Source organism: Manis javanica, chromosome 15 (genome assembly GCF_040802235.1).
Source record: "Manis javanica isolate MJ-LG chromosome 15, MJ_LKY, whole genome shotgun sequence".
Classification (NCBI taxonomy): Eukaryota; Metazoa; Chordata; class Mammalia; order Pholidota; family Manidae; genus Manis; species Manis javanica.
In genome coordinates, this window is record NC_133170.1 from 31,829,396 (window position 1) to 31,852,835 (window position 23,440).

At 55.5% G+C, this 23,440-nt stretch overlaps 2 protein-coding genes across 3 annotated transcripts in view; one reads left to right on the plus strand and one right to left on the minus strand.

Moving 5' to 3' along the window:
• The window catches only part of ADIPOR2 (adiponectin receptor 2), a 115,773-nt gene extending 112,395 nt beyond the window's left edge, over positions 1-3,378 (plus strand). For both annotated transcript variants that reach the window (XM_037014963.2, XM_017658112.3), the window contains exon 8: positions 517-3,378. In XM_037014963.2, coding sequence (XP_036870858.1) covers positions 517-645 — 129 coding nt within the window. In that variant the 3' untranslated portion in view covers positions 646-3,378. The remainder of the gene's footprint in view (positions 1-516) is intronic.
• A 3,543-nt stretch (positions 3,379-6,921) lies between these two features.
• Positions 6,922-23,440, minus strand: part of CACNA2D4 (calcium voltage-gated channel auxiliary subunit alpha2delta 4) — a 140,779-nt gene continuing 124,260 nt past the window's right edge. The window contains exons 28-37 of the mRNA XM_073222757.1: positions 22,261-22,323; positions 14,144-14,214; positions 13,727-13,802; positions 13,157-13,209; positions 12,789-12,844; positions 12,493-12,513; positions 10,003-10,120; positions 8,253-8,365; positions 7,962-8,044; positions 6,922-7,390 (exon numbers count right to left, since the gene is read on the minus strand). Coding sequence (XP_073078858.1) covers positions 7,298-7,390; positions 7,962-8,044; positions 8,253-8,365; positions 10,003-10,120; positions 12,493-12,513; positions 12,789-12,844; positions 13,157-13,209; positions 13,727-13,802; positions 14,144-14,214; positions 22,261-22,323 — 747 coding nt within the window. The 3' untranslated portion in view covers positions 6,922-7,297. The remainder of the gene's footprint in view (positions 7,391-7,961; positions 8,045-8,252; positions 8,366-10,002; positions 10,121-12,492; positions 12,514-12,788; positions 12,845-13,156; positions 13,210-13,726; positions 13,803-14,143; positions 14,215-22,260; positions 22,324-23,440) is intronic.

Consider the following 23,440-nt stretch of genomic DNA (forward strand, 5'->3'; position numbering starts at 1 on the left):
GCACTAGTCTTTTGATGTAGTATGTTGGTCGTGTAACTCCAGAGCCTTGGTGCTCTTGGAAACTCTAGCCATCACATGTTTTAACCTTCTACCCAATCCTGGAAGTCCCTTTAGTTTTTCTAACAGAGCAACATTTAAATGACTGTAGCTCTGGTGCACCAGTCCGTGACAAAAACGTCCATCAGCATTGAGGAAAACACCCCTGTGTCTCACTGTAGCCCACTGCTAGGCCTCCAGGGATCCTTGGAGCCTTTGTGGTTTGTTGGCAAGAGAGTCATGTATCATTTGCCCCTGAGCTCACCAGACACTCTAGTGCTGCGTGTGCACGTTGTCACATCCAGAGTTGGGGACAGCTGGTCTTCAGCAGAATGTGATATACCTAATGGGGGTTCCACTGTATGTAGACTCCTCGAATTGAGTTCTGTTGCCTCCATTCCCTGCCTTCTGATCAGCATTTGTGATCTTAAGAACCACTAGCAGGCTGTGAATAATGCAGGTTCTCCTTTTTGCCTGCAGTTCCACTCTCATCAGCTGTTTCACATCTTCGTGGTCGCTGGCGCTTTTGTTCACTTCCATGGTGTCTCAAACCTCCAGGAGTTCCGCTTCATGGTCGGTGGCGGCTGCAGTGAAGAGGAAGCACTGTGACACCTCCCAGAAGCCAGGGACTGTAACCCTGAACCAGCGCCTGCATTCTGCCCCTCCTGGCCAGTGATGCCAGTACCAGAGGAGCCCCAAACTTTGGCAGCCTCGTGGGCTTGGTGACGCCCCGGGGGCTCCACGTGGTACACGACTGAGAAGAGAAAAACAAAAATAAATCATACCTCAAAGGTGGAGTGCATCAGTTGGAGAAGAGGAGAAATGGCCCAGACCCTGACTTATTCTTGAGATCTGCCAGTTGCAGGCTCTACGGGACCCTTGGCAGATGGGCCTCTGACTTGTGTCGTATTTATTTCTAGATGATGGGGACACAGTGCAGCTGGTGGCCTGTTCTCCCTTCTCTCTCCTTGAAACCATGACACCAAACAATTAGGTGAACATTTATAGCCTATTAAGAGGCAGGAGTGTGATTTTAAGATACTCTTTTGAGAGAACAAAGAAATTAATTTAAGTAAGATTTCTAACTTACTGTTTAAATAAGAATTTATATAACTTTAAAACAAAGGGGTAGGGGAGGGAGGACTTTTGTATAGAGTGAAACAAGCAAGTACCACACACTGTTTCCATTTGCACGAAGTGACTGTAGGTGGGTTAGGTGATAGCCCAGAATGTATAATGCCTTGGCGCACCAAGGTGCCTTTGAAGGCTGACATACCTTGGGCCCTGCGGGGCAGAGACAGGCCCCCGCCCAGAGATCACATGACCACTCCTGCCCAAGAGCCTTCGGGAGTCCCGAGGTAGAGGGAAGCCAGCTGTTTTCCCAGTGGAGGCAGCATGCAATGGCTAACAGGATGTGTTAAAGGCTCTAGTTACGGTGTCGTTTGAGAGACTGATTTTTTCCCTGTGCTAATAGGGACCCTTTCCCAGTGGTAGAGCCACCTGCTTGGAGAAGGCCATTGTGCTGGCAGAGGTCTAGTGGGAACAGTGGGAAGAGCTCTGGAGGTGTTAGCATGGCACTGGGCTGAAGACTGGCATCCTACTCAGCCTTGTGGGAACTTTATCTGATAAAGGGACGTAACATTTTTCCATGTCCTTGCTGTGGAGCTTTGGAACACCCTGGAAATGTCCTTCTCTTAAAATCACTGATAAAGGGACGTAACATTTTTCCATGTCCTTGCTGTGGAGCTTTGGAACACCCTGGAAATGTCCTTCTCTTAAAATCACTGCCCTAACCACCCTTCCTCTTCCTGGGAATAAAAATTGACCTTTCCATGGCCTCATAGTCCCTGCCACAAATGAGATCCTGACCTGTCTCTGTCTCCTGAGCTCATTTAAGATAGGTTGGGAGGGTGCTGCTGTGGATTAGAAGAGAGGAGTTCACCTGGAACACTGTCTCGGTAAGCCTTGACAGACACATCAGCTCACCTTGAACAGGAAAGCCAGCAGAACGCTTGTAAAGCAGGTCCCAGTACGGTGCATGGAGTTACCAACATTCCCGAGCCCTGTTTCTTAAGAATAGCATGGTGGGAAGTTTTAAAAGGAAACTGTGTGCTGTTGCCAGGAAGCATGGTAGAGTCCTTAAAGCTCGCTCTATGAAGAGCTGCTGGGAGTAACAGACAGTTCTTGTGTCCATGAGGTGCCCGTTAATGGTGTCAGAGAGTGTGGCAGGGGAAGGGTCTGCTGATCTTGGCTCACAGGTGAACCACCGAAATAGAACTTGGGTCTCAGGTTGCTTACTGTCATCCAGACACAAGTGACTAAGTTACATCCTGGGGCCTGTGGGTTTTAGAACTAACATTGAAGCCCTAAACCTAGGGGCTGGCAGCCTCTAATGGGTGTTTGGGAATATGGGAAGTGTCTATTTGGTATAGAGTTTTTCTTGGTTATTTTTATCCTTTCTCTCCCCTTCCAATCTCCAGCAAAAGCAGGGAGAATGAATCCATTGTAGAACTTGGGAAGAACTTAAGAGGATATTGTGGTTTGTGGTTCTAGATAAACTCGCTGCCCTGGGTGCTAGGCGGACCCAGGGGAAGATGCAGTGGGTGGCCTGTTGCAGCATCTGACAGAAAGAGTCAGTATTACCCCTTTAGAGGAGACGTAGTCCAGCAGGATAGTTGACACCTGGAAGGAAGCTCAGTTCCTCAGAAGTAACAGCACATATCAGACGCCGGATTTACTCTTCGGTCATGCACTTTTGGCTACAGGGGGTACAGGGTATGAGGTGCAGGCCTGTGAGCACCCCCCAAAAAGGAGCAGTCTCTGAGCCCAGCCCCCTCAGGAGGAGCTGAATCTGGTTCAACATAGCACAAACCCTTAGGGAAAATGAAATTAGCATCAGCAATGTGTCATACATAACAATCTCCCTCTTTAGGGTGTGTACATAGGGACGTGTGTGCCCATTTACACGTGTGTCTGTGCACAGCTCACTCCCCGCGGCCTCGCTGCACTGAGTCCACAGTGCTTGCTGAGAACTCTCACCAGGTTGGCGCCTGAATGCCTTACTCTCAGCATCAGAGGCTTGCTTGCTTTGCAGATTTTTAATTTTCTTCCTATACCCTAGGCTAGTTAGAACCTCCACAGCTTCATTCTTCTCACCTTTAAATAGTGGCCTTTTTCAGTATTTTTCCCCTTCCTCTTTATAAATTGCTGAAGCCACAAAGCACATTTTTGAGTATCATAGAAGGTTGGGGTTCCAGAAAGGCATCTGTGTGGTAGTTCCATTCACCATGGGATTTCCCTACTTGCTGTCTTCTCAACTTCTAATAAAAAGAGCCAAATGGAGTATGAACTTTGTTGTGTATTTTTTTTTACTGCCATAGCTAATTTCTGTAAAGCTCTTGGCACTTCTACTGGAAAGACACTGAAGCTAAGGAGTTTTCAGAAACTTCCAGTTGGAATGCATGAACCAGAGTGCTTATGACACCTCATGTTTGCCAGCCAATCTCATGCCTTCAGCACAACTGGGACCGGGTTTAGAGTGGCAGGGTTTAGAGCTAACGCAAGGGGTAGTTATTAATTTATTGCTGGTCTATAGATATAATGCCCAGTGCAATGATGGGCTTTGGATATCTCAGCACCTAACCACTGTCCTGTGAGCTGACTAGTGTTATTTCTCATTTCATGGGTAAGGAAGCTGAAGCTTAGAAAGGTGAAGCCTGATGCTTGTGCCAGCGCTCTTTACATACAGGAGAAATTCAGACTTCATAGTCTCATGTATATTCACTTAAGAATTTTGTGGTTTGTTAACCCTTTTATGTAATTTAAGAAAAGGGAGGAATCTCAAACTCTTTTGCTTTAGGTAAATTTAGTTTTGCAGGGGATTTTCTAGTATTTGGATAATACATCCATTCTGAATTATCATTTTTAAGTATAGATGCAACTTAAGGGTTTCTCCATACATTATCCTGGCATAGAACACAGAGTCACATTCTGCTCTTGATGAATACTAAGCTGAAGCCTACAAATAACTCACTTGTTTTTTTCCTAGCCTTTTGCTAAAAGCTATCCATGAGCTTCCTTTCTGGGGTGATGTCTGGATACTGTAAAGGGAATAAATAAGGACAAGTTTGAACTTTATAGAACTATTTCTAGGGCTAAGTGGCATAGAGAAGCCCCAGGCAATGTTGCTTTAAAATTATCCCAGAAATAATACCCTTGTCTCCAGAATATTTTGCTTCAGTTAAAGCACATTCTGTATTTTCCTTCCTTCTGGGCACGAACTGTTGACTACCGTTCCTTATGTCCTAATGTACAAATTTTCCTGCCCTCAACTATTTGATGAAAACAAGGTCAGTCTGTCTCCTGTAACATCTGCTTGTAAGGGCATGAGGTGGGGAACAAGGAAGGGGGGTGGGGGTTCAGCTGCGTGAACATGAAAGCCTCTCCTGTCCACCTACCATCTCTGCTACACTGACCTAGAAACAGGTTCAGAGCCCAGTTCTGCCACTTGCCAGGTGACAGGCAGGAAGTCATTTATTTCCCTAGCCTCCATTTTCTCACCTGTTAAAATAGGCCTTATGAAATATCCTTTGCATTTTTCATTGAGATGCCATGGCTCTTACAGATCAATATTTCTCAAACTCCTCAGTGTGTGTTAGTGATTGGCTGGCATTTCTGCTAAGCTCTTGCTCGCATTCCTCCCCTTTGTGGTCTGTGACCCCCTGCCCCATATTTACTCTTCTGACTTCAAGGTATGTCCACTCTCCTGCCCTCTTGACCCAGAACTTCACTTAATGTTACGAAGTGCTTGATGCATTTTACCTGAAAGCAATTAAAGTATGCAAAATTATGTGGAGTCAGTAGTTAATATATCCCTGGTATATACATCCTCCTGAGGACAGAGGGCCTGCCAGTAGCCTTGGGTTCTTAGTCATCCAAGGTGAACAATGTTTATAAGAAAAGGGATTTCAAGATTCTGTCCCTCAGCATCTTGTCATTCATTCATTGAAAGACTGGTTTTAACTGTCTTCCTCTGAAATCAAGGTGATGGTTCTTTAGCTTAAGCCAGGCTGCCACCTGCTGTCCTTTAGTGGTTCTGTTAAAAGTAGAAAGCGTAAGAATAGTTCTGGCCTCTGAAGGCAAAGCTCAGGAGAATATTCTGTTCTCCCAGGCAAAGAACATGGTCAACATGTCGGAAGTGGCTTTTCCTTCATTGCTTCAGAAGGGATTGCCAGATCTAACAGTCCACTCCTGGCCATGGGGAGGCCTGGGGGTGAAACAGGCAAAACAAGGCCAGGGGTTGCCCCAGCCCTTCCAAGCTTGGTATTTAAATTGTATGGCCAAGACAGTTAATAGATTTGCCTGCAGGTGCTTGCACTGGGTGGGAGGGGAAGAGGAGCCTTTCAGAAGATGACACTGGATTGCTGTCCTGGAAGAGAGGGCAGCAGGTGTCTAGGAGCAGGTAGTTGAGGTCAGATGCTGTCAGAGGCAAGAATATTAGTGCCCCAGGTGGGTGGCCATGGGCCTGGGAGGGAGGGGCTGGGCCAAGGGCTAGAAAGTGCTCCTGAGGCCATGCCTGTGCTTGCCAGCCCTTCATGACACCATGTGGGGCTGCTTTTGGCTATGTCTGCCTGGGGGGCTGGAGGAGGGGCGTCCTGCCACCTCTCACCGCCTGTGCCAGCTGGACACCCCTGACGTCCGCCTGCGGTTGCTGTCATCCAAACTAATGCCTTTGTTGCCTCCTCCATGAGAGAAGGCACATGGTCGATAGGTGACTAGTGCTTACCGTGTGCCAGGCCATATCACATTCAAACCTCACATAACTTTTCCAATAATTTGCAGCCAATTTTCACTCAACTCTCTGCTTCAGTTTCCTGGTCTGTAATACAGCGCTACTAATGGTACCTACTTGAGGGCCATTGTGACGATTGAGTGAGTTCATACCCATTACTTACCTGTGCTATTAAACCGTAGCTATTCCTGGCATTATTCTGCCGCTTACGAGGGCTGAAGGAGGGGACTGAGTTAGTCCCTCTCTTTTGAGGGGCTGCTAATGCCTGCCTCATAGGACTGTTGTGGGACTCCAAAGGTGTTAAAATAAGTGTATAATCTGTAATGTAAGGTACATTACACATCCCATAATGAATGCCTTCACAGAGCTGGCCTACTCCGGAGGACTGTGGGGCCATTTGCAGGTGGAAAACTTGAACTTCAAAGTGTGGAGGGCTGGGAAGAAGCGTCCCCTGCGGCCCTGCACATGGGCCAGTGCCTGTCATGGGACGGCTGGACCTCCTTTTTGGAGGTAGGTGAAACTTACGGTCTGAGGCCACCCCAGGATTTCTATACAGTTCTGCATTTGACATTGTTCTCACAGTGGGCACTGCTATCTCCCAGGAGCCAGGTCTGAGGAAAGGGAGGAGGAAGCTTCAGGGCCTCCAGACCCTGGCAGACATGTGTATGCGGAAAGCAGGTTCCCAGATAAGGCTCCCTGGTAGACTCAGCTTTGCACACTGGAATGTTGCTGAAGCTCCAGCTCCAGGGACAGAGTCAGGTGGTCTCTGGTAGATGAGCAGTCAGAACAAGCCTGCATGGGCCCCGGACCTCCTGGGTGCCTGGTGCTAGCACAGGAGGTCCCTCACCAGGCCATGGTAAGGGCTGCTCCTGTCCTGGCCCTGCCCTGCCCAGCCGCAGCTGTTGCTGCCGCCTCCCCTCAACCCACATCACCTTCCAGGGCAGCAGCTGTGTCCCACCCTATCAGCTTTTTCACAGAGATGCAAAAAGTTCCTTTAAGTTAGGGCTGTGCAAAGACGATTCAAGTTTTTAAATTACAATTTTCAGGCATCACATGCAGCCATGTTAATGTAAAAGGATTTAATATATGTTCTTATTCTGGGTCTTTCCCATTACTATTCACTTCCCACCTTCTCTCCTGCTTACTTTAAATCTCTCTCACACACAACTTTTCTGGGCAGCAGCTAGGAAATTGAAATGGCCCCCACCATACAGCACCCTTTAAGGAAGCCATGCTTTGGGTATGGGCAAGTTCTTGCCTTCATCTCATTTCTGCTGTTGGTGTCATTCTGCTCCTCCTTCTCAGCACCTTTAAGCCCTTGGATTCTACAGAAGACCAAACATGTTCATTAGAAATAGTGGACCCATTCTTTGTCTGGGTCTGGACTTCTGGAGAAAAGATGGAACTAAATTCTTTTGGTCCAAGTTGAACTCATGCTGGATAGGAAGGATGGGAGGGTGCCTGTCCAGACTAGGCCCAGGGCGCCCAGGCACAGAGCGGCAGCAGGAGCTGGAGGAGTGAGGCGGAGGTGTGCGCGGTGCCCCCGCAGTCCTGGGCATTCTCCTGTGAAGCCAGAGCAGAGACAGGGTTGACATTCAACCCAAGGTGCCCATCTCAGCCACAGCAGGTGATGAGTGGGGAGTTGGTCTCTGGGACCAACAGGGGCCAAAATCCAACGGGCAAGTTCCAGAAAGCGGAGGAAGTGCTACCACCTTTCATAGATGCCCCGCCTTTTAGGGGAAAGTAGAGGCTGCCTACTCAGCAACAGCTGGGTTCAAGCCTTGTCTGCTTATCCCCAGTCTGGCAGTGGCTCTGGGGTCACCCTCCTAGAAGGACTGCAGGGAAGCCATCGACTCTGGGAGCGTCTTTGATGCGGATTATTTGCGGCAGCCATAACCAGCCAAGATGATGCGATGCATGACACACCTCTGTAAGTGGGTACTCAGTACATGCTGATCACTGTTAGCATGACACACACGGTATTTTCTTCCTATTTGCTCATTCGATCCTTTGGTTGTTCGGAGGTAAGTGAGTGGCAGTGAGGACAATATGGGGAGGCCAGATTTCCATTTGCTGGGACCCCAAACCCGGGGAAGTGTGGCTACAAGCCCATCCTGTACCCCAGAGGCCTCACCTCTGGATGGAATGCGTGGCAGGAATCAGGACGCCTGCGGACCTTCTGGGAGCGCATCCTGTCACACTTGACTGAGGCATTATGTGCAGAATTCACTGTTAAGGCAAACACCTTATGGCAGGAGCTGATTCTGGAGACACAGGAGGCCAAGTTCTGGAAGAACTGAACCCTGGTGGGCCCAGCTGCCTTGCAGGTGGCTTCCCGGGCCAGGGAGTTGAACAGACAGGATGCCCTGTGGGGGAGGGCGGGAAGCTGGGGTCGAGGGCGCACCCTGGGGCACTGCAAGGATATACTTGATCTGGATGGCCTCCTGCAGGACTTGCGGGAAGACGCTGCAGTCACAGGTGGAGTCTGTCACCAGGAGGAGAAGGTTACTATGGGGAATCTGCTGCATCACAAACATCCTGCATAAAAGAGAGAGCGGGGGTCTTGGAGCTCCCCCAGGGCAGGCTGGATGTGGGCTTCCGGGAAAAGCCCTTCCTGCGGGCCTGGTGCAGAGAGGGGAACGAAGGGATGGCCGAGGCAGGTAGGCGGGCAGCTGCCGCAACAGCCCTGCGACAGCCTCCTGAGGGTTTGTGCACTCGCAGGCCTTGGCAGCTAGCTGCACCGCACTTTACCGGCCGATTGGAGAAGGTGAGGAAGTCCAGACTGGGGCACTTTTGAGAGTGAAAGGACGTGTTACTAATATATGCAGGGTCAACAGGCCTACATCAAGACTGTCCTGAGCCAATAGGGTGCGTGTGTGTCCTTGCTTCCGCGACTGTGGCCGGGAGGCCGAGCGCGGAGGGTGCCGGGCTCAGGACGGCCACGAGGTGGCGAGCGCCCCCCGGGCTCGGGGGCGATGCGGTAGGACCGGAACACGCGGCAGGTGCCGGGCGGCCCGCGGGATGGCGGCGGCGCCTCCCCAGGCTTTCCTGCGGCCAGTGACCGCACGGGCGCGCACGTGTGCATTTAACCTTCGCATCCTACCAGGGCGGTGTTCACGTTTTGAAAAACGCATCCAAAAGCAGTTAAGTAACTGTCAAGGTTACACAGCTAGGAAGTAGCAGAGCTAGTTTTTTAACCCAATCTTTGCTTTACACCACATCATTCACCGTATCCTCAACACAGGCCTTTGGGTAAGCGCACAAAATAACAACAGACCCAAGAAAACCTCTTGTGGTGACGTTAAAATTCACCGAACATCACACCGAGTAAGAGATGGGAACCTGACGCTGCTGGACACCAAGTCTGAGTCGTTATACCATAAAATAATGTTCGTGAGGTCTGGGGACCTCAGGGATGTCCTGGGGAACTCCCCAGGAATGATAAGGCCAGCTGAAGGGACGCTCTAGAGGAGGCCTTTGGCTCCTGGCCCAGGACAGAGCTTCCTGCGTGGGGAGGCCCTGGAGGTTGGCATGAAGTCAGCAGGAGAGAACGTTCAGTTAGGCCTCCTGCCTCCCTGGGCCAGGTCTGGGCCGAGCAGGTGACATCCAGTGGCCTGTAAGGGAGAAGGCCTGGGTCTAGGCTGGCCTGCACACAGGCTCTAGGCCTAGGAGCAGAGATGCCAAGTGAGGTCTGAGGATGCTAGGAACCCTCTGCAGCCCATACACTCCTGAGAACATCCTGAAGCTTTCTCGTTTCTCCGCAGAGCTGATATGTTTCTTTCCGCAGATCTACCCTGTCCTTCCAGGTCCTCTCTTGGAGTTGAGCTTGCATGGTCCTGACATGGAGCTGCTGTGGGCTGGCTCAGTGAGACATGCCGAAGGGTCACTGAGAGAGGTGGTGGCATTTTTTTTCTGCCCAAGGTGGCTTTGCAGCCTGAGCAGGGGTGGACTTGCCAACACAGGATCTTCCCTGGTTTACTGCACCGTTCACTCCTACTGTCCCTGTGTCCACCTGGCCTCCTCTTCATACGCTACCTCAGCCTGCATTGCCTTCACTGAGAAAGTGGGAACAAAGCCCCCCAGAGCGAGGCCTTTTACTGAGAGCTCCCGTCCTTCCCCCCACCTGAAACACAGCTCCCCATGCTGACGAGGTGCCGCGCCTGCAGCAGCCTTACTTCTGGCACGCCCCGCACCCGATGATCCCATTGGCCTCCTGGATGGCCGTCTGGTGCACGAACACTGGGTATTCCGTGTCACAGGGCTGTAAGACCTCCTGTTTCTTGTGCTTGTGGGCTGTGGGGACACAGAGGCATGGATGGGGAAAGGGCCTTGAGGCACTGGGAGGGCTGTGTGGTTTGCAGATAGCTCCCTGGTCAGAAAGTTCCCCAGACTTGTCAAGGAGAGATGGAAGGGAGAAGGGACAGACTGGAGTCACAGTGGAGAGGGCAGTCGACCAGGCATCAGGGCCTTTGGTGTCTGCACTGGCCTGTGACCTTGGCAAAAGCCATGTCCTCTTTGGAAGCCTGTGTCTTCAATGTGAACTGTGGGGGAGGCAGGCAAGCGCACCTTCTGGAAGGCTCTGTTCAGCACTGATCCGAGGGCTGGGAGGGGGGCAGGGGTAGCGGGAGCCCCAGGGTGGCCCTTCCCCCTCCTCTCGCAGTCACTGTGGGCAGTGGCATTTCTCAAGGCCAGCCAGGGTGCTCTGCACACCCAGCTGCAGACAAGCCTGTCAGCCCTCCCAGTCCCATGGCCGTGAGGGAGCAGAGCAGTGCAGAGGTGGCTTCTGCACCCAGGCTGCCTAAACTCTCCGCTCCGTAGTGGGTGTCTGCTTTGTGCACCCGGGTCCACTCAGAGGGTGCAGGGTGGGGTGAATGGGGCTCAGCATGAGGAGCAGAAAAGCCCTGAAGGCCTCCCTACACAACTCCTGTCCACTGAGGGGAGCACAAGCCATGCAGGGCCGCTCACAGGCTGGCTGATGTTTTTGTTCGAACAGAAGCCCTCTTTGCTTGGTATGCGGAGCTTTGTGTGCCTTCCCTCGGCTCCCAGGGCCCACCTGTGGAGTGGGAGTGTTCTTTTCATGTTATAGACCCCTTTCCCAGGGGCTGATGGGGGACCAATCCCAGACCAGAAACTTCCCACTATGTCTTAGAGGCAGGCGGGAAGGCTGGTCTGCAGGCAGAGAAGTCCTAACTTCCTCTAACTCTGAGAGGAAGAACCACGGCCTTCTGCGGGGGGTCTGTGCACATGATCAGGTTCCAGCCAGCATGTCAGGCTGACCTTTGCAGGCAGCCGCTGGGCAGCTCTGCTCTCTGAGCCTCGGGATCCTGGAGTGGGCACCCTGGCTGATGCCTGCAGAAGCCTCAGGGCCTGGGTCCTTACCTTCTAGGCTGGGATGCACTGGCCTTGTTTCCAGCAGGGGCTGGCTCAGGACCCAGCCCACCTACCCTGACACCTGAGCACTGTGATAAAGATAGTGGCACTGTCAGCAGCGACAGGGGCAAGTGGTGTCCCCAAGGTCACTGGCTGGGAGGGGGCGGCTGGGAGGGGGCAGCAGGGCCCCCACTCAGTCTAGGTGCTAGGGCATGCTTTCCCTGCAGACATAGGGGCTGCTGGGCAGGGAGGGGAGCAGCTGCCCTGCCCTGCGATCTGTGCTGGCTGCACCCCAGGCCGAGGGACAGTTCTCAGCTTTGCATGATGCAGCCTCGGGCAAGAGAGAAAGACAGAGAGGGGGCTGTGACCCACACGTGCTCCTGAGCAGGGGGTGGGGCTGTTTCCAAATGGATTGTGACACATGGTTCCTGGTTTCCGTCGCAAACACCAAGTGCGTGTGAACTTCCCAGAGCCTGCTGGGGAAACCCAGGGGTGGGATCTCCAAAAGGAGTCCAGAGGCCTGGCAGGGAGCTGGCCATGGAGCCAAGGGTCAGAGGAGTGTCCGGCAGGCCAGGCTGGGAGCTGTGGGGGAGGGGGACAGCAGAGGAGGCGGCTTTTTCATGAGGACGCCAAAGTCTGAGAAAAGGACAGGATGGTGGGTGCGGCCTAGGCAGTGGGGAACTTCCAGAACCCTAAGAAAAAGGCTCTGTGAATAGGGAGGGGTTGGGCAAAACCTGCTGAAGTGAGACAGTCCTGTGGTGGGGGCCCGAGCCACGAGGGAGCAGAAGCCAGTGAGTCCCTTTGCCTTTAAGCATCAGGCGGCCTCCTCTCTGGGCTGTGCGCCAGTCACAGCTGGCTGAGAGCGAGCACGTCTCTTTGTGGTCAGGCCTTTGGGGGACACTGTCTTCAGACACAAGGTCACAGGAGGGGCATCACCCGAGAGTGTCCTGGGGGCCTGAACCAGGCTGTCACCAGCCACCCCTCAGCCAGGAGCCCCCTGGTGCCCAGGGACACCTGAGCTGGAGGCGCCCGCTCCTGCTGAATGAACACCACACCTCCTGCTCCTGGAATCATAAAAGGCCTCACCCCAAGAGGCGGCTGGAGTGCTTTCTCTCCCTGGGGTTGGACTGTCCTTGTGCAGGAGGAGACCTGGGCTCCTCCCCACCTGCTAAGGAGCAAGTCAGGGTGTCCCAGGATGCAGCCTGTCTTGGATGTGTCTTGGGACAGAGCCCTGGGGACAGATGCTCCATGCTCCCGGGCCCACCTGCCCGGGCTCCTCGCCACATGCTACTCACAGTGATGGAATACAGCTTTGGCTGCCCAGGACGTGAGGGAGGGCATGATGTCACACGAGGTCAGGATGTCACGGTGATGTCACATGGAGTGTCCCGAGATGGCATGATGTCACACAGAGGGAAGGGGAGCCAGGAGGGGGGGAGGTGATGAGAGAAGGCCAAACAGGATGAGTCGTGAGCAGTGAACTCCCTGGAGTCCCCCACCTGTGCTGTCACCCACCCAGATGACAGGTTCCAGTGAGCCCCGCTGACTTGGCACCGGTATTCACACGGGTTATGCAGTGATGCCTACTCACCCTGGGTCCCACTGTCCCCACGCCAAGCGCCCCAGGCACTCCATTGCAGCAGCAGCCTAGGACACAGACCTGAAGCTCAGGGGCCTGCTCTCCCCAGCTGGGCCTGGAGTGGGCCGAAGCGCCAGACCCCCAGTCCAGCCCTCTCCTCCAGGACAGCTGCTTCCCTGCCTGAGGCTCCCAGGGGAGCAGAGGGCCCCCACCCCAGCAGCAGCAGGTCGGCAGGAGGCACTGCACCCACGTGGCCAGTTGCACCCAGAAAGCTGGCTTCCCCCTCCTGGTGGGCACAGCTCCTGCCCAAAGGGCGCCCTCATAAGCCTCCTGCAGGGAGGCCCAGCCCCACCTCACTCCCAGGCTCAGGCCCCACTCACAGCAGGAGCTCGTTCGCCAGCCACCTGGCAGTAGTCAGGAGGGCAGAGATTGGCTGGGAAGTAGAGGGGACACACCGTCAGCCCCAGGACCAGCCAAGGGTGCTCCCCCAGAGCCTACCACCCCAGGGCACCCTGCTGCCACCCCACCCCTCCCAGTGGAGGACGCATTGTGGAGTGGTTATCTGGAGATTCCCATGGTAGGGCAGGAGGCTCAGGGTTAGACTTTGTCATCAGGACAGCCAGGCAGGCCCTATCCTGCTGTCCCCCTTGGGCACACTCTCAGATCCCTGATGTCTTGTGGGACCACTAGGAGGGGAGGTCAGGAACAAAGCAGGACAGGGCTGTAGTCTACTTTCTTTGCCAGTGGTCCTGATATTCTGCGAGCCACCCCAAAGATGAGGCCGACAAGCCAACGGAGTGGGCAGAGGGCAGGGAGCCAGGCAGGAAGCTGTGGAGGGTGTGCTGGTCAGAGTCACGAGGGGGGCCCTGGGGCCAGAACAGGGCCATGGGGACCTCCTTTAAAGGGCTGCCTTGCAGGAGAGGTCTGGAGCTCTGGGGGGTGGCACTTACGTTGACCAGCGGCCAGGCGGCACTGTGATGGTGATTCAGGGGTTTGCACATGGCCTGGTAATCGTACATGGTCACTCTGGAAATCAGAAACAGGATATGGGGAGTCCATGCCGTCCCCCGCCCCTGTCCTCTGCTCCTACCCAGGGAAGCTTGTTGCAGGGTTTACATTTCCCTGGGTTCACAAGGGTGTGTGAGTCACAACAGGGTCAGAAGGCAGCACAAGAGAATGGACAGCAACTCGGTTTCCCTCCAAGGGCCCAGGTGACCTTTGCCCCTCCCCACCTCACGTCCAGCCTCTGGCCGCAGAAAGGCTTTTGCAATGGGATTCAAGGTTGGATCTCGAGATCTGTGTGGACCATTTGGCTTCGCCTCCTGCCTGTTGTGTGTGGGAGACAGGGAGAAGCGTGCCCCACTTACTGGCTGAACACCCCCATGCCGAGCAGCTGGGTCAGGAGAGCACCATCCGCCTCCCCCAGAAATCTTCCCACCTGTGAGGGCAGCAGAGCAAGGGAGAGAAGCACAGGCTGAGACGGGCTGGCGGGCCGCCGTGATCCTGAGCTCCAGACATGGCTCCAGTTGGGGCTTGGCTACAGATGCCCGACATAAGCATACTGACTCCATCCCGCCCACACGCCTCCCTTCACCTGCTCCCCTGCCACATTCTATCCCAGTGCTTTGTAAACTCTGAATTGTAATCCATTCCTTGGCTCTGAAATCAATGTAGGGGCTACAAGGAGACTTAAAAAAAATAGATACAGAATTCCTTTGAACAATCAGTGTGAATTGGTTGCAGTAAGTGTGAACAAGGTTTTCTGAAACCTGATTTGCTGGATATGGGGTGTGTGTGTGTGTGCGTGTGTGTGCATGCACACGTATGCGGGCGGGGTCAGCTGGGTATTTACGTGGGTCATGGTCAGACAAGGCTGGAGAGCGGTGCACTCTCTGCCGCTGGCCTCCTCATCACCCAGTCACGTAGCTTTGAGCTCTCCGGAGCTCCTTGGACTTCCCTTTTCCAATTAATCCAGGTTTTCTGGGGACTTGTCACCCACCATCTGACTTCATGGACTAGACCCTTGATGCCTCAGCAGCGGCCCCCCAACACTCCCCCCAAGCCCCCCGCCACCATTGCCCCAGGGTGCCTCTCAAACACAGCTGGGATTTGGGCCCTCTCTTCTTTGTTCCTGGAGAATAAAACAGGACCCGTCCTCCCTGGTCCATCCCTCCTTCATTATCCCATCACCCAGCACTGGGAGCACCCATGCCCACATGCTGGGCGGGGCCTCGCAGCCAGGAAAGACCCCTTGCCAGCTCACTCACGCCTGTTCTGCCCTGGCCGGCTGGCACCCAGCCTTACTGCCCCCCGACCCCACCTGCCCGGCCTTGCTTTGCTTTCTCAACCTGGCAGAGTGGAATGGGCTTGGACATAGGCATGGCTATGGTCCAGACCCTGGCAGCTGGTCGCTGCCTGCCATGTGACATGGGCAAGTTGTTGCAAGGATTGGGGTGACACGTGCAAGCACTGGCCCGGTGGAGCCGAGTGCGGCGGCTGATACGACAAGGAGGCCTTAGGGCCCTGGCTCTGTTTCTTGCCCCTCCTCGGGCCTCCCTCCAAGGGCCTTCCCTTCCCATGTTCCTCCAAGAAGCCTCTTTTCCCACCTGTCCAGTCAGAATAATTCCTCTTCCATCTGGACTCAGAAACGGGCAGGCCAAGGCCCAAGGCCCATGGGAGAGGAGCTCTGGGGACCCTGCCCGGGACTTGCATGGCATGGCTGCCTCTGGTGTGCCCTCTGTTCCACCCAGGAAGAGAGGCTTTTGTGGGGACAGAGGGTGGGGCAGAGGCAGCAAGCAGGAGGGGGGCACCCATCCTGCCCCTTCCAGGTGTCACCTGTACTTCCAGCAGGAAGCCTGGTGCCCCTTGCAGCCAGGGAGGCTCTCTGCGCCCTGGTACTGTGTGCAGAATTCCTGCCTGAGCAGACAGTGAGAGCCCACCATTATTATTCAGACTTTATTTGTGTGTGTGCGTGGCGGGCAGGGGAGCAGCCCTCTGAGGACTCCGCTTCCTGGGCAAGTGTGGGGTGAGCATGGTCTCCAGGGTGAGGCTGGCCCACTGCCTCCAGGCCCACCCCTCCTCTTCCCAGTTCCGGGCTGTTGTTCAGACACTTGATTCTGAGAAGGGAGCCCCTGAGAGTTAAGACAAACTCCAGCACTGGACAAAATGTGCCCCGCACCTGACAGGACGCGATTTCTGATCTGTCCCTCGGGCAGAGACTCCCGCCCTCCGCAGTGAGGCATTCCTAGTGATTGTGGCAGGCATGCTCGGCTGAAACACTGCACCCTGGGCGCCGCAATGGCTGGCACTGGGCGCCGAGGGGGGAGCAGCTCCTGGGTGGGATGTTGGGGGTCTGTGTAAGGGTGATAACTCCGCAGGAGGGTGCCTCTCTGTTGGCTGTGCCTCCCCTTCGTCCAGAAAGTGGACAGGGGGTCAGGAGCCCGTACAGCCATGCTGCAAGTTAAGGCTGGGACTCATGGGCACTGTGCCAGGCCTGGGCTGCCTTTGTCCCTTCTTGTATGGGAGAGAATAAGCCTGTAATTGGCTTAAACCCCTGCAGTGGAGACTCTATTCCTGACAGCAAAACACAATTCTAGCTGATAGTTGAGTGAACTTTGTCAGAGTGAATCAGTACCTCAAATAGGCAAACTGAGTGCCTGGCTCTGCAAGGCCAAAGTCCAGACACTCCACCCTGAATGCCTGCATCAGGCCAGGGCCCCGGCCGAGCGTGGGCACACAGTGCAGCACAGGGACCGCAGCCGCTCCAGGCAGCAAGGAAGGTGGAGGTCCAGAGCATTCTGGGCTGTGGGCTGAGGTACATGCCTGTGGGGGGCTGCTGTCCCTGAGGAGAGGGGGCCGGTGTTGGGGGTGCTGCCCTGGCCCCAGCTGCTGGAGCCAGGCAGCTTGGAGGCAGGTGAGCTGAGGCAGGGGTGGGGAGTGGGGGCTGGAAGGATGAGGCAGGAGCGTGTGCCTGGCAGGAGGCCCGTGGTGTCCCCTGCACAACACAGCAGCTTGGGGAGTGACCTGAAGACAGTCTGCTGTGGAGTGGGAGGGAGAGACAAAGGGCTTGGGCCGGGTGTGCAGGGAAGCAGGGAGGGAGAGGAGGAGCTGTGGAGATGGGAGCTGAGGCTCAGGTCAGGCACAGGGGACGCCCCATACAGGCAGAAGCTTGCCCTGACCCAGACGCCTTGCCAGCCCTGGCTTTCTGGGTGGAGGCCATGGAGGGAGGAGGGGACTGCACCCTGGGGGAGATTCATGTCCTCAGGGAAGGCCGCCAGGCCCGGGCATCAGTTTTCTGGCCCTGCTGCCCGTTTGAGGCCCACCCTGGGGCTCCTGTGTGTGGATGCTGCCCACAGGCGAGCAGCAGGACTGCCCCAGGCCCGGGGTGACAGACCTCTGTGAGCATTAAAAGGTCTGCGGGGGCCGCCGTCACTCTCCGGGCCCAGGCTCTCTGCTTCTCTTTCCCTCAGAGGGCAGTCGCCCTGCCACGTGCGGCTCTTTATGATGGGCATGGGCCGAGCCCTGAGCTAGAAGCAAGGCCTCCCAAGCCACATGAATGCCACCGCCGGGCTTGCCAAGCGCCCTGCCTTGGGCCTCTGCCCTCGGCTGTTTGTGGGTGGGACGGCCTCACAAGCAGGGATGGGAAGGGCTTTGGGAAGAATCTGCGTGTGGAGCAGTGACAGTCTTCTGGCCCCAAACCCAGGAAGGACACGGGCACGTGGGCCCCGTCCAGGACGTATGCTGAGAGCAGCAGCAGCTGGCATGGGGGCTGAGGCAGCGGCTCTCAGATGGCATCGGACATCAGGATCACAGAGGGCTCAGGGCGGTCACCCAGAGTTCTGATTCCCTTGGTCTAGAGTGCGGCCTGAGAACTTGCACTGCCATCACACCCCCAGATGCTGCTGCGGGTCCCCCCCCCTTGGAGGCCTGGGGGTAAAGGAGTGGGGAGCACCAGGCCTGGGCCATGGGTGTGTTCCGGGAGGCGCAGGTTTGGAGGGCGGGACACTTCTGGGACAGTTCCCAGTGCTTTCAGCCTCTGGGTGGCCATGCCAGGGAAGCCCTCCTCGTGAGTGTAGGTTGGGCCTAGAAACTTGCTTCTGATGAAAGAATGTGACAAGATGTCGCTTGTGACACTAGGTTCCAAAAGACCGTGACTCCCACTTTGACCTGGCCCTGTCTGGCTCTGCTGGGCTTGCTCACGCCGACAAAGTGAACTGCTCCCCATGGAGAGGCCCACGTGGCAGCTGGGTCCTCCCAGCCAGCCTGGGTGTGGACCTGGCAGCTGATCCTTCTCTAGGGCAGCCTTGATGGGCCCAAAGCCCTGGCTGACTCCTTGACTCCAGCCTATGGGGAACCCAGAGCACCACCCAGCCCAGCCACACCCAGGTTCCTATCCGCAGAGACAGTGAAATATTAAGTAGGTGGTTTGCAGCCATTACATTGGGGGTAATTTGTTATGCAGCAATAGATAACTACTACAGAATTGTGGAATGAATGAGTTAAATTTTGAAAAAAGCAAAAATGGATGGGTGGACATCTGAACTCTCACATTAGCACAGGCTTTCTAGCCCTGACTCCCACTCCCTTCCTTAGCCCTGTCCCCCACTTGCAGGCCTTCCCAGGAGGCCAGATCAGTTCCCCGTGCAGCCACTGATCATCTGCTGAGGTCGGGCAGTGTCTGGGTGCTGCTGAACGGTGTTGTCTCCGGCCCGGGTGTGCGTCCCTGCATGGCCAGCCTCTCATAACGACCCACTCAGGTCACCTGGGCGAGTCATCCAGAGCACTGAGCCCTGGCAGGACACGGCCGCTCCTGCAGCCTGGCACCAGCCTTGGCGCTTAACCCAGGGCTGGGATTCCAGGGCCTTGGTGCTCAGAGTCCTGGAGGCATCTATCCTAATTCCATAAACCTCAGCCAAGGGTGGCAACGTGAAGGAACCCTGAGCGGTGACCTGGGGTGGAGCTCAGGCAGTGGCCCGGGACTTGCAGCCTGCCACGCCCTCTGGGGAAGGCCTGCCCCTGGGGCCACCTACTCTGCCCTGCAAATGCTCTCCCAGCCGGCTTCCCTCACCCCAGCGTTCTTTTCTAGAGCCTGACTGCTCTTCCCTTGTACTTCTAGGTTCAAAGTCTGGCTCTTCTGTAGCTGTGTTTTCAGTTGCTAAGCTCAGCTTACAGCCTGTTTCTCCCTCTGGTGTAAAATGAGACTGCCCAGAGACAAAGGGGAGGCTCACCCCCCTGGGCCCTTGCAGTGGTGGGTAGAGGCCAGGTAACCAAGCACAGTGGGAAGTGGGGGGGGGGGGTCTCGAGGAGTTTCTAGAATGTTCCAACCCTACTGTGTGGATTAAATTTCATTTGTGCCCTGCATCATTGTACAAAAAACTGGGGATGGCTTTTAAAACCACATAGTGTTATAAGATAACACAATCATCGAGAAAATAAGGGTAAGTTAAGTAAATGCATACTTTGTAAAAGATGAGTCCCTGAAAGACCATTTGCTGTTGTGTGTTACCTGAAGTCATATCCAGTGATTCCACAAGCTGGGAAGACCTGGGCAAATTCGGTCTGGGTAGAACAGGACCTGAGTGGCCCCCTGGGTTATGCAAAAGCCCCTCGGGGGGTTGCCTGGCCTGAAGATGCCCCTGCCCACTTCTCCTGAAGTGGGCCCTGGGCTGGGCTGGTCTTCCTCTGGGCCCTGCAAGGTTATTCTGGCTGCCTCTTGAGCAGCTGTCAGCAAATACTGGCCCACGGGCCAAATCCAGCTCACCACCTTGTTATGTCAGCTATGGAGCACACATGTTTTCATATTGTCAAATGGTTTGGAAAAGAAAAGATTAATACTATTTTGTGACATGTGAGAATTACATGAAATAAAAATTTCAGTGTCCATTATTACCTTTGACTGGGACAAAGCTGTGCTCGCCCATCCCTGTGCTGGCTGCAGCTGCTTCGGGGCTACACTGGCAGACCAAGCAGTTGTGACAGAGACCAGCCTGGAAACACACTGCGACTGCCCTTTTACTGGTACCATTTGCTGATGCCTGCTTCAAAGCACAGTCTCTCAAGCTAGGCTGTCCTCTCCCTGCACCTTGCTGCTCTCCTCCCCAGATGTCTGGCCTTCACACTCTTTCTGAAACTCTGGCGCTTGAAAACCAGTGCCATGGGGACCTGGCGGCGCTGTGGCCTCATGTCCCCAGGGTGGCAGGGGTGGCGCATGGACTGCTGAGCCCCCCAGACAGCCCCAAAGCCTCATTGGACCACCAGCTTCACCTTCTGTTGTCATCCAGTTTCTCCCTGTGCAACTGAGGAATGCCGAACCAGCTTGGTGCTCGGTCCAGGGGGGAGTGGCTGAAAGCGGGCATGAAAGGGAGGGCAGAGGGCAGGGAGACCACAATGAGCTGGCAGTTCCAGCCCTGGCTGTTGTGACCACCAGCTCGCCTTGGGACCCCCCATGTGGGAATCTCCTCCACGGCGCACTGGGGCCCTTTTCTCGGCTGCCCTCTGTGCCATGTCTCCTTCCTATGCCCTGCTTCCTGCTGTGTTCTGGTGACTTCTTTGGACCCTAAGCTCTGCTCTGGGGAGGCCAGAACTCTGCCCCGCCAGGCATGAGCCAGCCTCGCCAACATCATCCTGTTTCCTGCAGCTCTATCCAAACCCCAGGCACCAACTCCTCAGGGTTAGATATGACCTTAGAAACCGTGTGGTCCAGCCCTCCTATTTTAGAGAGGAAGAAACTGAGGCACACATCATGGAAGCTGCTTAACCAAACCACCCATCTAATTAGCAGCAAAGCTCACACTGGGCTGGATGCTATATCCCTTCCACTGAGGTTTCAATGTTTCTGGTTTGTTTGAAGGAGACATCTCAGGTGAATATATTTAGGTTTGGTTCAAGTTTGAACATGCTTCTTTTTTAGTTTGATCCCTGGCTAAATAAACCATCAATTTGGAGGCTCAGTTTGGGGTACATTATGATTGTACACTCCCCTCTGCCTCCTTGAGTATGTGCAGTGTCTGGGAGACACCCAGGTGCCTGAGGGAGGGCCAGGGGGTGCCCAGGTGCAGCCAGGCCACTGGGTGAGAATGGGCACCTCCATTCCTGTTTTGCCTCCACAAACTGAGGGTCAGGCTTGGCAGGTTAGAATAGGATTGCGGCCAGGCCTGAAGGAGTTAAAAGCTGGTCTCCAGCTCCTTGAGGGCTGCCAGGACAAGGTAAGGATGACGAGGGACAGGGCAACCGTCTGTTTTGTTCTTGGAGTTTAGAGACAGAAACAGTCCAGTGACAAAGCGAGGAGAGGAGTTGAGAGTTACAAGGCCCTGAACTGGCACCCACCTTTAAATCTGCAAGGGTACCTGAGCTCAGCATGTAGGCTCGCTCATGATTTTGCTTCCAGCTTGAGAGATAAAACGAGTAATTGTGTTGTGGGGGTTTGCAGGAGCATCTGTGATACCCTGAGCGGGATGGAGTCCCTGACCTAGGGCAGGGCGCCTCCGACCTCCTCAGCCCCTGGCTGATGCCTGCTGTCCACAGTCGTCTGTCGCCCTCCCCCTCCCTGTCTCCCTGCCTCTCCCACTTCCTGGCCTGAAAGGAGCTTGACATCAACCCTGAGTTAGGATGGGCCTTTAGGACCACAGCCTGCCAGCTGGTTGAGTAAACCTCTTTCTCCACCTGCTACTCTGTGCCGCGGTGTTTTGGCTGAATCGGGTGGCAGTGGAACTGCACGTTCAGTTACAGGACTGTCCTCGGGGGGGTTCCAGGCAAGGGAGGGCCCAGAATGGAAGGCCCGGCCTTTCTGGGTCCCAGGATGGGAGTGTGCTATGGTCTGAGGGTGTGTCCATCATTCACATGTTGGAACCTAACTCCCCAGCTGCTGCCAGGAGGTGGCAACTTGGGAGGTGACTCGGCCATGAGGGCAGAGCCCTTGGGAACAGACTACGAGAGACCCAGTGAGCTCCCTCACCAACCCCCCACCTGAAGGTGCAATGAGAAGGCTGCACCTGGGAGAAGCTCTCACCTGCCCACACCAGCACCCTGAGCTTGGGCTTCAGCCTCCAGAACAGCCTTAAATACATTTCTGTTGTTTTTAAGTCCCTGAGCCAGTGCTCTCTGCTGTGGAGCCGAGTGGCCAAAGGAGAGGCCAGGGAGATGGGTGGTAGGTGTCTGGACTCTGGCAGGGGCCCAACCAAGGCATGTGGTCAGCAGTGCTGAGGATGTGGGGCCTGGAGATGAAGCTCTGCCAAGCCTCTCATGGGTGGGCAGTTTCCCTACCGGCCCCAGGAAAAGGCCAGAGTAGCTCCAGATGAAACAGAGAAGTGATGTTCCTCCGACCATCTGTGTTGAGAAGCGTCTGACTCTGTAATCCTACTATGTGGACTTCTCAAGAGGAGACTCCACTTTCTCTTGGCTCTGCTGGGCTCTGAGCAGGGCTGCTTCCTGGGGCCGTGAGCCTGCTGACTGGCTGGGGCTGTGGGATGGAACCCTGCCTCCTTACCTCCTGTGGCCGCTCCGAGACCAGGACGAACCCATTGTCGTCGATGACGAAGCAGTCCAGGTCCTGCGGGGAGGCCAAGGAGGGGGGTTGGGACCAGGCCCCACTGCTGACCCCCTGCCTGCTGTCCTGGTGGCTGGGACAGCAGGCCCCGTGTCTAGTGAGGGATGCCCTCAGGAGGCCAGCACTGCAGGGAAGGGGGAGACCCAGAAGCCTCAGGGGGCAGAGGCAGGAAGGAGGTGGTGGACACAGAGGGATGTGGCAGGCAAGCTCCCAGGCCCAGGGAGGTGAGGAGCTGGGCCGTGGGGTTGTGGGTGAGGGGCCTGCGGCCCCAGCCCCACCCTCTTCACCAGGACACACTCACCGCGTCCCGGCAGTCCCCTGGGCATGGCCCATCCATGGTGCTGCACTGGAAGGAAGAGGGGGGACTGGAAGTTGTGTGTGCCTGTGTGTGGGGGGGCGGGGGTAGATCAGGGTGGATGAGCACATCTGGGTGTTGTGTGTGGTATCTTTGTGTTGTGTGTTTATGTGTGGGAAAGGGTGTGTGTGTGTTCTTGGTGTCCTTGTGGGTGTGGGTATGGGTGTTTACTGTGTGACTGTGCACAGTGTACGTGTGCAGGGGGAGGTTGGCGGTGGTATGCCAGTGGGGGGTGTGTGTGCTGGTGGGTCAGGGCTCTGAGAAGCGGCCTGTACATACAGTGTCAGCCTCCAGGGAGGGGACTGCGGCCCCTGCCACAGAGTCAGCCGTGTGGATGGCTTCCTGGGGCCTCTCCCGGGGCTCCTGTTCTTGCCACCTTGCATATGTGGTGGGGGACTGCAGGTCACAGGGGTGGCGCCCCTTTCCCCTCCCGTCCTTTCCATCTTCACTCCGTGGTTCCCTGAACTTGCTCAAAGTGCGATGTAGCCACAGTGAATGGGGGTTGCAGGACAGTGACCTTAGCACCCAGGGGAGGATTCGGGGCTGGAGGAGCATGGGAAGGACAGAGGGAGACCCAGAAGCCTCAGAGGGAGGAGACAGGAAGGATGCACGAAGGAGGTGGTGGAGCCAGAGGGGTGTGGCAGATGAGCTCCCTGGCCCAGGAAGGTCCAGGCTTAGATCCTGGTAGGCGGGATGCAGGCCAGCACCCTCCTGACTGCCTACTGGGGCAGGCCATGGGTGAGTGCCTGGGGTGGCTTTGGGGCA